Source organism: Eublepharis macularius, chromosome 2 (genome assembly GCF_028583425.1).
Source record: "Eublepharis macularius isolate TG4126 chromosome 2, MPM_Emac_v1.0, whole genome shotgun sequence".
In the NCBI taxonomy this organism is placed as follows: domain Eukaryota; kingdom Metazoa; phylum Chordata; class Lepidosauria; order Squamata; family Eublepharidae; genus Eublepharis; species Eublepharis macularius.
In genome coordinates this window covers 70659175-70673345 of record NC_072791.1, presented here as the reverse complement: position 1 = coordinate 70673345, position 14171 = coordinate 70659175, and the positions used below count along the sequence as shown (strand labels likewise).

At 42.1% G+C, this 14171-nt stretch overlaps 1 protein-coding gene across 2 annotated transcripts in view; it reads right to left on the bottom strand.

The window, feature by feature from the left end:
* Positions 1-4628: 4628 nt before the first annotated feature.
* The window catches only part of ZFYVE1 (zinc finger FYVE-type containing 1), a 35997-nt gene continuing 26454 nt past the window's right edge, over positions 4629-14171 (bottom strand). For both annotated transcript variants that reach the window (XM_054972094.1, XM_054972093.1), the window contains exons 7-12: positions 13491-13588; positions 13274-13391; positions 12151-12321; positions 10033-10213; positions 8486-8599; positions 4629-7411 (exon numbers count right to left, since the gene is read on the bottom strand). In XM_054972094.1, the coding sequence (XP_054828069.1) occupies positions 7179-7411; positions 8486-8599; positions 10033-10213; positions 12151-12321; positions 13274-13391; positions 13491-13588 (915 nt within the window). In that variant the 3' untranslated portion in view covers positions 4629-7178. The remainder of the gene's footprint in view (positions 7412-8485; positions 8600-10032; positions 10214-12150; positions 12322-13273; positions 13392-13490; positions 13589-14171) is intronic.

Here is a 14171-nt window from a genome sequence, read left to right as displayed (position 1 = left end):
TGATCAACATGGGTTTTGCTATTATTTTAGAAAATAGAACGTCTGTTTTCCAAAGGAAAAAATGAGTAAATTTAGTTGTTTTGAGTAGCAACAAATAACTCTTGTTTTTTGTTTTCAAATTATTTTTCACTTAAAAAGTTATCTAATTAGTGAAAGTACTGTTTCTTCTTTTTAAACAGCAACTGCTCAAGATACCAGTCTTTTCACTATTGCAGTAGAAAATGGTTGCTGTGTTGTTTTTTTATTGAAACAAGTTCAGATTCATTGTGGGAAAATCAATCAATTCAGACAACTCATGTTTTCATATTATTTTACATTTTCCAAGGCAGTTTGGAAGGAGCATCTCAGCTTATTCTTTTTTCAGCTGCTCTGCTGAAAATAAAGGATAACCGTGTTGTTCAATAGTTCACTTTGCTATCCTTCATTATAATCGTCATTCTTTATTATGGCATTAGTACATTATCTCATCTGAATCCTGGGCTCAAAAACATGGCATTATGTTCTGAGAAAATTACTCATAGACATCAGGGCAAATTTTTTTACATGGGTCCTTTGGGAACTTTTAGTGGTCGTGTGTAAAGTATTGTTTCAGTTTCTAGGGAATGAAATATTTTAGTTAGATCAAAATTTTCCTGTTGTGTTTGGGAACAGCAAAAAACTTTTTTCATTGTGCTTTATAAAGGCAAGCCACAGTAGACGTGTCACCTCTTTAACCAATAGAATGTGCTGTAGACTTTCACGAACAGCCAGTTAACTAACTTTTAACCCACTACTAGTGTTTCACCACTCTACAATAGATTAGTTAAGCAGTGTAGTTTCTCACATAAGGAATTAATCATTGCACTTAAATAAATCATTGTTTCTGTAGAAAAGAGGAGTTCTGAGTAGTCAATAATTTCAGACATTTAGTGAAAGTTCTGCATTTTAAAATTCCAACCCTGTATTTTGGAACTGAGGGCAAACAACCAAATATTAGTATTAAATTGACACTTCTAGGAGCAGTTTCTACTAACACAACTATCTGGAACAGTGCAGAAACAGGTAGCAGTGTTTAAGGGGAGAGGATGGGGCGGAGAACAGAAGCACATATACCATGGTTGGAGAAAAAAGGTCATAACTTGTATTGCTTAAAGCTTATCAGAGCCTTGGTACCGCATGAGATAGAGATCCCTGATCAGCTGACCCACCTGCCAGCTGATAACCTCCTCACCCCCTCACACTGCCAGCTGAGGGGGGCAATGAGGAATAACAGTAAGTGGGAACGCACCTGGGCATACACCTCTGCATGGTTCCCCTGTCACCAGGGAAGTGAGCATGCCCCAACAGCCACCAAGCTGGGCTTGTCACTGCCCTGCATTGCCCCCAAGATCCGATAAGCGGATCCACAGCCATGAGGAAACAGAGCATGCAGGCCATGTTTACCCCAAATGGACCTGTACCCAATGCCCAACCGTCCCCCAAAGTCGTGACAAGTAGGAGACAGACCCGAAATGCCCAACAACAAGCTGCACACAAATAAGTGAACTGAAGTCCCATAGTCAAGAAAAATGAAGCCAGACTGGGTAGGATTGCTGGCTGCATGCTGGAACACATGGGACCCGGGCAGCTGCGCCTTAAGTCCATGCAGAGTGGACCTGAGAAAAGACAATGGCCAGCTGGCTCTGATTGACCGTCTGGGCCTACTGTGGTCATTGGCTCACGCACAGTCATGTGGGGCTGGCAGGAGCCACCCAGGCCATGCCACAGTGGCAGCAAGGCCCTCCACTGTTTGCCTTCACCCCACGGCCCTGCAAACCAGCCTCCTGGTAAGTTGGCAGGCTACAGTTTTTGTTAAACTACATCATCTAATTATACTATGCATTTCTTAGAAACTGGACAACTCTTAATTTCAGCAACCTATAGGTGTTTTCATTTATTGTCTGAAGATACCACTTCTTTCAGGCATTGCTAATTAAGTTACTTTAAAAGAACAAGATGACCTTGGGCTTTGGTGGCTAACAAGGTGTGTGTTCCATGAAATACACAACTTCTCCTATGTATAAGAGCCCTGCTGGATCAGACCAGTGGCACATGTAGTATAGCATCCTGTTTCACAGTGACCAACCAGTTGCCCAGGAGTAAATAGGGCACAGGGGCTTCCCATGATGTTACCTTCTAGCACTGGTATGCAGAGGTTTGTCTCTGAATGTGGAGGTTCTCTTTATGCAGCATTGCTAGTAGCCCTTGACGGAGCTCTCTTCCATGAATCCCTCTAATCCCTTGTAAAGCTATCTGTGCTCATGGCCATTACTACGTCCCCTGGCAGTGAATTCCATAATTAAATTACTTCTTAAATGAAGAACTATTTCCTTTTGTCAGTCCTGTACCTATTTGCCCATCAACTTCATTTGGTGCCCCAGAGTTCTAATATTACAAGAGGGTAAAAAACTATCCACTTTCTCCATCCCATGCATAATTTTGTGAACCTCTATCACGTCCCCCCTTAGACTCCCCTCTTGAAACTAAGAAGTTCAAGACTCTTCAGCCTTTGCTCATAGGAAAGGTGCTCAAACCCCTTGATCATCTTGGTTGTCCTGTACTTTTTCCAGCACTGCAATATCCTTTTTGAGATTAGGTGACCAGATCTGCACAGTATTCCAAATGAGATTGTACCGTGGCTGTGTACAAGGGCATTATAATCATCACGGTTTTATTTTCAGTCCCTTTCCTGATAATCCCTGGCATGGAGTTTTTCCACCTCTAGCATGCACTGAATCAACATTTTCATTGAACTGTCCATTGTAACCAAGATCTCTTTCAATCTTGGTCTCAGCCAGTTCGAACCTCATATATTTAAGGTTAGAATTTTCTTTCAGTGTGCAAAACCTTTCACTTACCAACACTGAATAATTTGGTATTGTGCACACTTGGCCACTATACTGTTCATACCCAATTGCACATCATCATTTATACCCCACCTTTCTCCCCAACAGGGACCCAGAGCAGCTTATATTTGTTCTCTATTTTATCCTCACAAGAACCCTGTGTAGTAGGTTAGGCTGAGTGTGTGTTTCTGGCCCAAGATCATCCAGCAAGCTTCCATGGCAGAGAAGGAATTCAAATCTGGGTCTCCCAGATTCTCGTCCAACTCTTAACCACTACACCACACTGGCTCTCATGAATAACACCAGCCTGTATACTGATCCTTGTGGGATCCTGCTGCAAGAATAATGGGATCCTCCATTGCAAGAATTGCCACTTTCAGCCCTCTGGCATGGAGGACAATTTTAACAAGTTACAATACTAGCTAGTAGCTCAACAGTTTCATGTTTGAGTTCCTTGAGAACCCTCAAGAGTATGCCATCGGGAACGAGATTTAATGGATTTCAGTTTGTCTAGCAGTTCTAGAACATCTCTCATTACCTCAATTTGACCCAGTTCTTCAGACACCCTTCTCAAAACAACAGCTCCATCATGGGTGTATGTTCCACAATTTTCACAGTGAAAATGGACACAAAGAATACACTCTGTTTCTCTGCCATCTTATTTTCCATAGGTAATCTTTTCATTCCTCTCAAAACTAAAATTGCCTGGTCAGCATGTGCAGTCATGGAAGTAGGCACTAGTCTGGTTACCATTTCTCAAGACTGCACTGGCATCTTGGTTTGTCATCTGGGATGCCAGGACTTTTTAAGTCTTGCTCCTGGCCTTTCCTGTAAGCCAAGCTGCAAGCTATCCATAATTACCGACTCACATACTTACATGATTTGATCCTTAGCTTAATCTAACCTGTTAACCAAATCATATTTCTTAGCTGAGACCATGTCACCAGATGGTTTCCTGCTCCTGGTATAGTTGAAGAAACTTATTTGACTCTATGCCATATCTGATATGCAGAGCAACAGTGCCCCCAACACATCTGTGACTATCCTGTCTATAGAGTTATATCCAAGGATAAGCGTTCCATTGGTTTGCTTCATTTCACCAAGTTTCTAAAACACCTATTATGTAAAAATTTTCATTTAGCACCAAACACTCCAGCTCTTGTATCATGGCCTGGAGGCTTCCAGAATGAGCATATCCTTACCAGTACTTCATTTTTCTCATGGCCCCCCCTTGCCCCTTAGGTTTCCTCATGGCCCTCCTTTCTGCACAATACTAGCCCATTCCCACCAATATTTTCCCAAGAGTTAATACTACCAAGCACTACAGCTCCCGTCTTGGCTCAGATCACCTGTCGTCTTTCCCCCAGGAATCAAAAGTTGCTCTGCCATCTTTTTAATAGTGCAGGCAGCCACCTGGTTCCTTTTTGATTCAAATGAAAACCATCTCTTTTGTGCAGATTCAGCTTGTCCCAGAAAGTTTCCCAGTACCTAATAAATCCAGGACCAGTCCTTTCTTCCCCATACCACTTTTTCATCCAGGCACAAGGACCCCTAAATTATACCTGTTTAGCTGGCCCTGCATGGAACTGGTAACAATTCTGAAAATGCTACCTTAGAGGTCCTGGCCTTTAAGCTAAAATTTTCCTCCAGGACCATGCTGCTATTTTTTTATGTGTAGCAACTTACATCTCCCTTAAGAAGAATGATGTAGTAGGTTCTTAGGGCAGCACAAAAAAAAATCAAACAAATCAATGACACAGAAGCTTACAAGTTAAGATTTTATACAAGGAATGTCAGGGATGGTTTCTTTATGTGCAACAACATGGTAAAATAGCTACATGCATGGATAACACACAGCATGGACTACAAACAAATTCCAATTGTATTTCCACCACAGAATCAAAAATAAACACTTCAGAGTGTAGTACCTAGGTTGAAAAACTCTACAAGACTTTTAATCCCATTTCTATTCCTTGAAAAAATTGTCAGCTTCTAGTTACAAAATAGGTTTTCCTCCCTGTAGATACCAGGAATTTACTACTACATAATCCAGTTCTGTTTTGGCATGCAAGCTGAAAACTGTTGCTTCCTTCCACAGGCAGAAAAAAAGATTAGTTACACTGAAGTCAGCACACTTGTTTAGAAAGGATAGTCCTTATATCACTTAATTTAATAATATAGTCCTAAAATTGGGTTTCAGTAATCAAAGGATACAAGTATATATTCTATATGTGGGAGAAAGAGTGCCAGGATATCATGCCAAACTCCAGTAATGATGAGTGAAGACAGATCTCCACCAGGGGAATGTGCCAGACTCATAGGAGATAAAAGGAGGAGGGGCTTCATTCTTCAGTCTGATAGTATTGTGTTTATTATCATGAAAGCCAAGATCCACAGAAAAGTCCAGTGTTACAGTTTTACTCAGTAGTTTGATCATTCCCTCAAAGTGGTCTGATGCAGGGCTTGTAGAAAAGAATGCTGTCCCAGTATCACCCCTGCTGTTTTCCAGGTTGGTTTGAGTGTTTATAGGGGGATACCTCTAAGTATATATATATTTAGGATTGTTTAAAGACAACTAGTGTCTAAAATGCTAAGTAATTACTAAACTGCAAAGTATGAAAGCTCACCTGATACCTACCTTTGCTGTTAAGACTGAAGAGTTAATGAAGAGATGAGAGTCTATCAAACATATAGGAATGTGGTCATGAAGTATAAGGCCTTATCACCCGAAAATACAACTGAACTAAGCTAGTATACCATCTTTAGATTTTGTGACACATCAGTTGATTTTGCTTAATTTCCCACTATGTTTAATGCAATGCCCTTCCAAGACTCGAAAAACTACAGCATCTGTTCTGTAGCCACACAGACTTTAAACAGGACCTATTCTGAATAACGAGAGAAAAAGTGCTGTCCTCTTTATTACCCTGACTGCCTGGAAAGGTAAGGCCCTACAAATGAGAAATTATTGTTCCACACTAGGATCTTTTTGTAGCACTAAATGCATTTGCTGCATTCAGCTGCACACAGATTTGAAATGGTGGTTCCATATGGCACTTAATATAGTGCTGGATTCTTCAGTAAAACACACACACACAACTCTATGGGCAAATTCCTACTATATAGATTTTTAGAAATAAGCTCCCTTCAACAAACAGCCCGGAAAACCCACAACAACCATCCCTTCAACAAAGGTTCCACTTCTCTCTACAATTTCCATTCTGTTCCTTTCTTTTCAAACTAATTAATATTTTCCTCTTTTCTCCTGCCAGTTTTTTCAGTGTCTCCTTAGGAAAGAGAGAGGCTTAAATACTATTTTTCAGTTTGCAGCCTGCCATCATTGCATATATTATTCGTTTTATCCTCAGCATAAATTGCAGTACTAAAATAATAAAAATAGAGAGAATATGAGTAATGACTTTGACTACAAAGTGAAAAGTTGTACTTGTCTCATCCTCCCTCTCAAAGAGGAACTGATAATTCATATTTGATTCATGAATGCAGAGAGAGAAATTGGAAGTAATTAATTAAGCTGGACAGAGAAGGGATAGTAGCCCTGGGAAACCTCAGGAGCACTTTGATGTTCACATGGAACCATCCTGCATTTCAACTGCATACATTTTAAGTTTTTAAAATTGCCGCTATACAGGTTTGGAAAAAAACCCAGAAAAATACTGAAAACACAGGAATGCAACAGGTTGCCTATGATTTTGTCTGGACTGTCCATTAAACCTGAATGAACAAATAACAGCAATTCCAGACTAAACAACTAGGTGGAACCACCCAAGGGCAGGCTGGAATAAAATAAGTATGGATTATGGAGTTGCAAGGGCAATGCTTCGGACTCCCTCCCTATTCAAAAGCAGGAACTACTTCATTTTTCCCAATATGAACTGTAAGCAATGCTTCACACAAATTCAAAGGCACTCAAGAGGCTATGTGTCTGACCCATTACACTTCATAAAACAGTTCCATTTGCCTTTTTAAACTGTAAATGATCAATGTTTCATCAGCCAGCTGCATTCTCTGCATACTAAATTTATATAGATATAGAGATACATACTTTTGACTGGTTTATAATACACTAGGATTTGGGATTCCTCATTTTACTCCAAGCTTCTCCACACTTACCCACCTTCAACTTTCGATATCTGTTTGAAAACAAGCCCTGTAGGACCTATTGAAATGAGTTATTCTACAATCTTATTGACAACAGCACATGAACATGAAAGGTTAAAAAGGGGTACTTTTGTTGTTGTTTTGCTAACCCTGAGAAGCTGAGGTGTTATGGAGGACCCAGAGAGGAAGTTGGGGTTAAAGGTCACCGGGCTTTTTATTGCAATTAAAGCAGACTCTGACAGGATGGTCCCAGCCACGGGAAGGGACTGCTCTACGCTCATGGGAACACTCATCACAGAAACCCTGGCCACAGGCACGACAGTGGTGTTTGGAGAGCTTGATGTTGAATTCCTTCCGACAGTTGTGGCAGTGTAAGATCTCATGGTCAGGCACCCAATAAGCAGGTCTGGCAGCATCCTTCACGAGACCTGTGAAGAGTTATAAAAATCCACCATGCTGTAACCATCATTAGCAAAAAGGAACAAGGACTACAAAACCCATCTCTGCCTTTTTCCAATGTTCTTGTGAAGAAAAGGGTTAAGAATGTCTATAAGAAGGTTCAAATCATTCTCCGTCTGTGCTTTTATAAAAAATTAATGAACAAATTGACATTAGGCATCAGCATCATATGTACCTGCTTTAAGAGGCAATCTAAAGAACAGACAGCACCAGGCCCAGGAACAAGAAGATACAACTTGCATGAGCATTCACCCTTCCCATTTGAGAGAAGGCAGTGCGCATGCAGAATTCCAACACCTGTTCTCTCAACAAGCCAGGTCTTGTATTATTTGATCACACTGGAAACCCCATAGACTTCCACATGAAAGCACCCAAGAGACAAACATCACCCCTATCCTAATCAATACAATAAAGGAGCTGTGCTTCTGGTCCTTGGGCTGGAAAACTACTGAGAAACCTTGAGGTTTTCCACAAATCATCACTTTCAAAAACTATGCTGTGGTCCTAGGTGACCCACTCTTTCCCTTTTTCTTTGGTCTTACGCACAGACTAAGAACAAAAACATCCCCAACTTTGTTGTCTTATCTTGTGTGGGAGATGCTTGCCAATGGTGCTTCTTTCAAATGGCTGCAATACCTACATATTCTACAACGCTGTGACCAGACCAGTTACATGAATCTGGCTCACCCTACTGGCACCTTCCTTCCCAACAGTGATTTGGCACAAAAGGCCAATGTGGTTGACCCCACCCAAATGGTCAAGCATTCATAAGACACGTTACAGCCACATGTGCATGGGAAAGCCACTCCCATGGACCTGTGTCTAAAGGCGATAAACATTTAAGAACTACGGTGAACACATGGTGCACATCTAGGACAACCTGATCCATTAACTACAGCTATGAAGAAAAATCACACAGCTCACAGAACCCTTCCAGCAGACCCTTTACCTCAACAAATCCTACTTTTCTCAAAACCCAATTCCGCATTTACCCTTTGAAATAAAAAGACAAGACAATTGTAAATAAATCAAGTAACACTTACCTAATGGGATGTCGATGGCAGTCACAACAGCCCCAAGAGTGTTCTGCACAGCCTCACCGACTTTCCTGGCTATCACTGTCCCCCCTTCCTCATCTGTTGGAGCCTCGGGTACATCTGTGCAACAGAAACTGAAGCTCAGAGCAAAACCCACAAGTTCAGCCAGCCTACATCACAGTTTAGAAAGAACTTGATGCCAAAAACCAAAAGTGCCAGCCAGCTGTCTGATATTGTAAGGGACAATGATACATAAACATGTAACTTTAAAGTAAATACCCTGTCAAAGTAGGGATGTCATCAGCTGAAAAACCTCTCCAGGGCTGCTTTCATACAAATATTTTTCTCTGCTTTTGCTGGTTTTTGGAGCATCCACAAAATATCATCCTCCCAAACCTGCTTGACTATGATCTTTTCAAAAGAACCCAGGCCAAGTGCATTAGCATGCTGTCTGGATAGTAAAGTGCACTTTTTCTGAGGTCCCATCCACATGGACACTATCTTCCATCTGGCAGCCCATCATGACTGCCATTTCTCCCACCACATTACCAAAGGGCTTCTTAAAAAATTGGGTGAGTGCTATGACACTATACCAAGTATTTTTTAAGCTCTAAAAAAGCCCACCAATTGCAGAATGGGGGAGGGGATGCAGGGAAAATGGCAGCCAATGGAGAAAAGTGCAGAAAACTCTTGTGGCACTCCACTGCAGAGGCAACTAATGCAAATCAGAGACTCCTTGCCATGTGGATGCTGCCAAGGATGATTCCAAAATGTATGCACTTCATTTGGCAGAATCCATTAAAAGGCACTCATACTCTACCTTCCCTGCCAGCCCTTGGGAAATTTTCATAAGTCTCAACAGTAGCCAGGTAGACAAGGCATATACTGTGGGTGGTATCCTCCCAGTAGTTTAATAAATATACACCCTGGATCTAAACTAAACTGCATGAACAGCAGAAAGATTATCCTTAGATATTTTCCTTGCTTAGACGTCTGATTTGTGAACAAACGTAAGACTGAACAGAGGCTGAAGTGAGCTGAATGCACAGAAGAGAACCTATCAACAGCAGGAGCTCTTGAAATGCTTGTTTCCATCTCAGAGTGAGACACCGTAAATAACTGGAGGAGATTAAGAAATCAGTAATCTGATTGAATTCAATTAATATGTTGAGTAGTTTCCTCTGAAAATGATTATTTATATTCTAACACATACAGAAATTTGGAGACTTTCCCTGCAGCCCTAGGTATGCTTCTTTTTATTATGCTGTGTGTGTGCCCCTTATTTGTGGTTGTGGCTAAGAGCACTAAAGAACCAGTTTCAAGTAGGTAGCTATGTTGGTCTGCAGTAAAACAGGAAGATTTGGGTCCATTGGCGTCATAGAGACCAACAAGATTTTCCACCAGGTTATAGGACCAGGTTAAAGGACCAGGTTACAGTTTGTTCTCAGCTGGATGATGACAAAAGCAGCTATGGCAAGACACAGCGTTACCCTAACTGAAAGCTGCACAAGTCAACTTGATTCACACACCCAATATGGTCATGACTGGATTACCTAACTGGATGCCCCTGCTGTCATGGCAGCTGTCACATACACGTACAGGCGTGGGTCCCCAGCCCCGCTCAGGGACAGGGCGAGTCTTCGATGAACACCCATCGCAGAAACCTTCACCACATGACCTACAATGGTGCTTAGTGTCATTATCTTTAAATGATATGCCACACTTTCTGCAATTCTGAAAGAAAAAAAAAGAACCTGTTGGGCTATCTTCTGGTGTGGCTTATATGAGAAAACAAAGAGTGGAGATGGGGGTGTGATGTGGACAAACATCCCTCCCTATAGACAAATGGTCCTATTCTGAAAACACCAATAACATGGTCTCCTGAGAGAATTCAGGGGAATGTAAGCACATGGAACTGGGCGATTCACATTTATTCCAGCCCCAGATGTTACCTCTTTGGAAGTAGCTGCCAAAAGGCGAGCATTAGCAGCTGTTCTGGAGGGGCTCACAATGCAGCTGCTAGCTCTGAACTTGGCAATCAAGTCATACTGTATATGGCAAGGGCCTGCACATTTTGCAATTCAGCCACTGAATGCATCCCCATACAGTGACCAGCAAGAGATTCAATAATCCTCCTGGTTTTGCTGTCTGTGTGGGACCTGAAAACCTGGTGATGGCCAAGCATTGACAAAGGCTCAGTGCATCGTTGGTGGGATCTTGTACAGTCCTCATACAGTGTAAATAGTGCCACAAAATCAGCACCTCTACTCACAAGTTCCACCACCAATTCAACAAAGGCGCTGTTTCAGCTAGATGCTATAATCCAAGGCATTCCACATTTACATGGATAAAACACAGTAACAGGGATAAAATTCAGAACTGCAGCTTTTCTAACTGATACGGATGAGCCTCATGACTGTGTAATTTTAGTGTTTCCAACCTATCCAATTTCTACCTCGTTACAACTGTACAGGAAGAAACAGATTTCCCATCACTGTCAACATGCAGAATCAGAGCCCAAGAATTCAGATTTGTCTATATACAACAATGCCGGATCATTGTCTCTGCTGGCTCATGGAAGCTAGCAAGGTTGACCAAACACTGGTGAGAAGTAGATAAATCACTTAAAACATAAATAGACCAAGGAAAGGAGGTCCAGATAGGGTGTTTCAAGCTAAAGACCAAAAAGTATACTGTAGTGGTTTCTGAAAAGATAGCAGTGGCTTATCATATAACATGAGCCATGTAATTAAGCAGAGCAATACTAGTCATCCATCATCTGATTCCACAATATTCTCTTCCCCACACACCCCAACATTCTGCTCCCCATGCCAGAATTCAAGAGGAGCCAGAACTGTCCCCATCCCCTTTTCAGCTCAGGAAGATACGGAGACCCATGAGGGATGGGCAGTTGCCACTGGTGCTGAGCTTTTTCTCCAGAACACCACAAATAGTGGCTGCTTTCTTTCAGTGGTAAAGATTTTACACCTAGGAAAGAGAAACCAGACTATAAAGTAACCTCCAAAGCATTGCTGCAGAGACACAGCATGGGCTTGTACATTCTCTTGGTAAAAGGGAAAAGGCAAAAGTAACTGAAGAGCTGGCCCAGCCCAGTGGAAGAACAGGACTGGCAGGAATAATACTGTCTTTTGGTTCCTCTCTTTACAGCAAGGGGGGAAAGGACAGCAAAAGCAGCAGCCAACACTTAACCAGCTAGCTAGGCAAATGCACCAAGACTGGGAGGACTCTTATTCCTCTCTCTATTCTACATAAAGACAAAGCCTCTGTTCCAGAGGAAGGCAAAGAGATTGTTTTTCCTCCTCCTGCCTTTCCAGGAAGAAGGAAAGAGAACAACAGAATGTAGCTTTAAGCATGGCATGCCTAGCTGTTTCTCTCAGTCTTTGGGAAATAGATGGGAATGGGAGTACCCACACGGGCGGCTGCATATGTGTTTTGTTTGGTCTCTTGGAGCATATTTACTCATCCCAGGCAAGCAGTTATTTGCAAGCCTACTGAGCACAGCAGATTTTTAGCATACAAACAATCTTCATCAAATCACACCATTATTTTCGTCATTTGGGGACAAGGAGAAGTGGTGGAAAGGGAATATGCGATCATGTAAATAGGAACAGTTTTCCCATGAGCATGCAAGTATAGTGGCTTTTAGATACCAGAATCTGGGAATTGGGTTTCCAGTAGGCTGGAGCAATTTGGTCTGTCAGCCAAGAGGTCACAGCTTTTGTGGGTCCCAGGCTCAGCTCAGATACTGACTGCGCCATGAAGTTCATCCCGTCAATGAGGCGCTGGGCAGCATTGTTGTTGTCTTTCAGAAATCCATCTGTCTGCAACAAAATGGATATTTAGTCCGATCCCATCATACTTGTCTGCTTCTGATATGCCACCCTCTATTAAAAAGCCAACATGGGAAGATGTATGCCATTTTCCATATGATAATATGGAGAATAGGGATGGTTTACTGGTGCAACCAGATACAAATATAGTCCTTGTAAATAAGACTCCTGCTGCTGATTGTGACGTCTCTGAACACAACTTTCTTTTGAGGTCTTTAAAACAATGAATCTTCTGAGGATACAAAAGCATATTTTGTGCTCATTGGACTCAATTCTAATTCCCACTAATTGAAGGAGGTTGTGGAAGGAGATCTTCCTCATCTCAGAAATCCTCTGCAGACAATTGGGGGACCTTCCTGAACAATATGCCAAGCTATGCAGAAGGGAGGGGGGTGCAGTAAAGAGGGAAGAAACAGGTAAAATAACTGCCCTTGCATGAGCTGAGCAAGGCTTGAGTCAAGTTTGCTCCATTGTGGAAGAGTGAGGGATTGATTTTATCCAATCCCTCCTCCTTACAGCAGCCCCCATGCCAAGTGGCACATTACACAAAATTTCAGGGGATACAGGGGGCTATTGAGGAAGATCTGCTTCTGCAAACTCCTTTCATTTGTGGAAGTGAGGACCAACCTACTCTTTCTGCTTTGGAATCCATCGCTTAGACACAATCCTTTGTGTTTTTAAAAGCAAACAAGAAGACAGTATAATATAGCAAAGACTTCAGTTATCTTGGAAGCAGAGACTTGTTAGGTTTTCTAAACCGTGTTTCAAAGTGGAGCTAAGTATGTAAACATCCAGACATGCAGTGTCTATCTTGTATTCTCTCTCTGACAACTTCTGGAATGGCTAACACTGAAGGGACAGAAAGTCTATAATTATGTGTCAGTTTGAACATTATCCTTTCTGTAACAGAGGGAAGATAACCGGTCCACACAAACAGACTTACTCCTGGCCAGACATGTACAATTTCTGTCCTCACCACGGTGTCCACAGGATCTTGGTTACCAAACCAGTATTGTCTGCTGCGGTACACAACTCCACAGTTGGGGCACTCTATCACATAACTGTAGTCAGGAGAAAAGAAGGAATCACTCAAGCACACCTCAATACGTGATGAGAATAAAAGAAGAAAGACAACAGTTCTTCTGCTCTCCCATACTCACCCTGACCAGGCATACTTGGCAAGACCCATCCAAGGGGAATCAGTGGATGCAGATGTTTTTGGCACCACTCTAACCTCGTTCCCACGTTCATAACAAGCCTAGAATTGGAGAGATCAAATCCCAAAGTACAGCTCTTATATGCACATGAAAAGGTAGAGTTTGTTTTTGAAGAAACTGTTTTCCAAACTGGGGCAAATTGGAAATCTCCATGATGTGAACATTTGTATGAAACTATAACAGAGAGCCAGTATGGAGTAGTGGCTAGAGTGTAAGACTAGAATCTAGGCAACCCAAGTTCAAATCCTCACTCTGCCATAGAAACTCACTGGGTGACCTTGGGCCAGTCACACTCTCTCAGCCTAACCTACCTGACAGGATTTGTTGTGAGGAAAAAAATGAAGGAGAGGAGAGAAGAATGATGTTAGCTGCTTTGAGTTCCATTTGGAGAGAAAAGTGGGGTATGAATGAGGTTAAATAAACAAACAAAAACTTACACAGATCATGAGAGGCAGGGCAGAAAAGGTTACATCAGCGCTTAGTTCTTGTGGCCCCTTCTTACATGCCCAGGGTAAGGCTGATCACCACCTTAGGATCCGATAGCAATTTTCCCCAGGCCAATTTGGCTAGGAATCCTGATGGTGTTTTGCCATCTTCTGAGCATGGAGTAAGGGTCACTGGGTG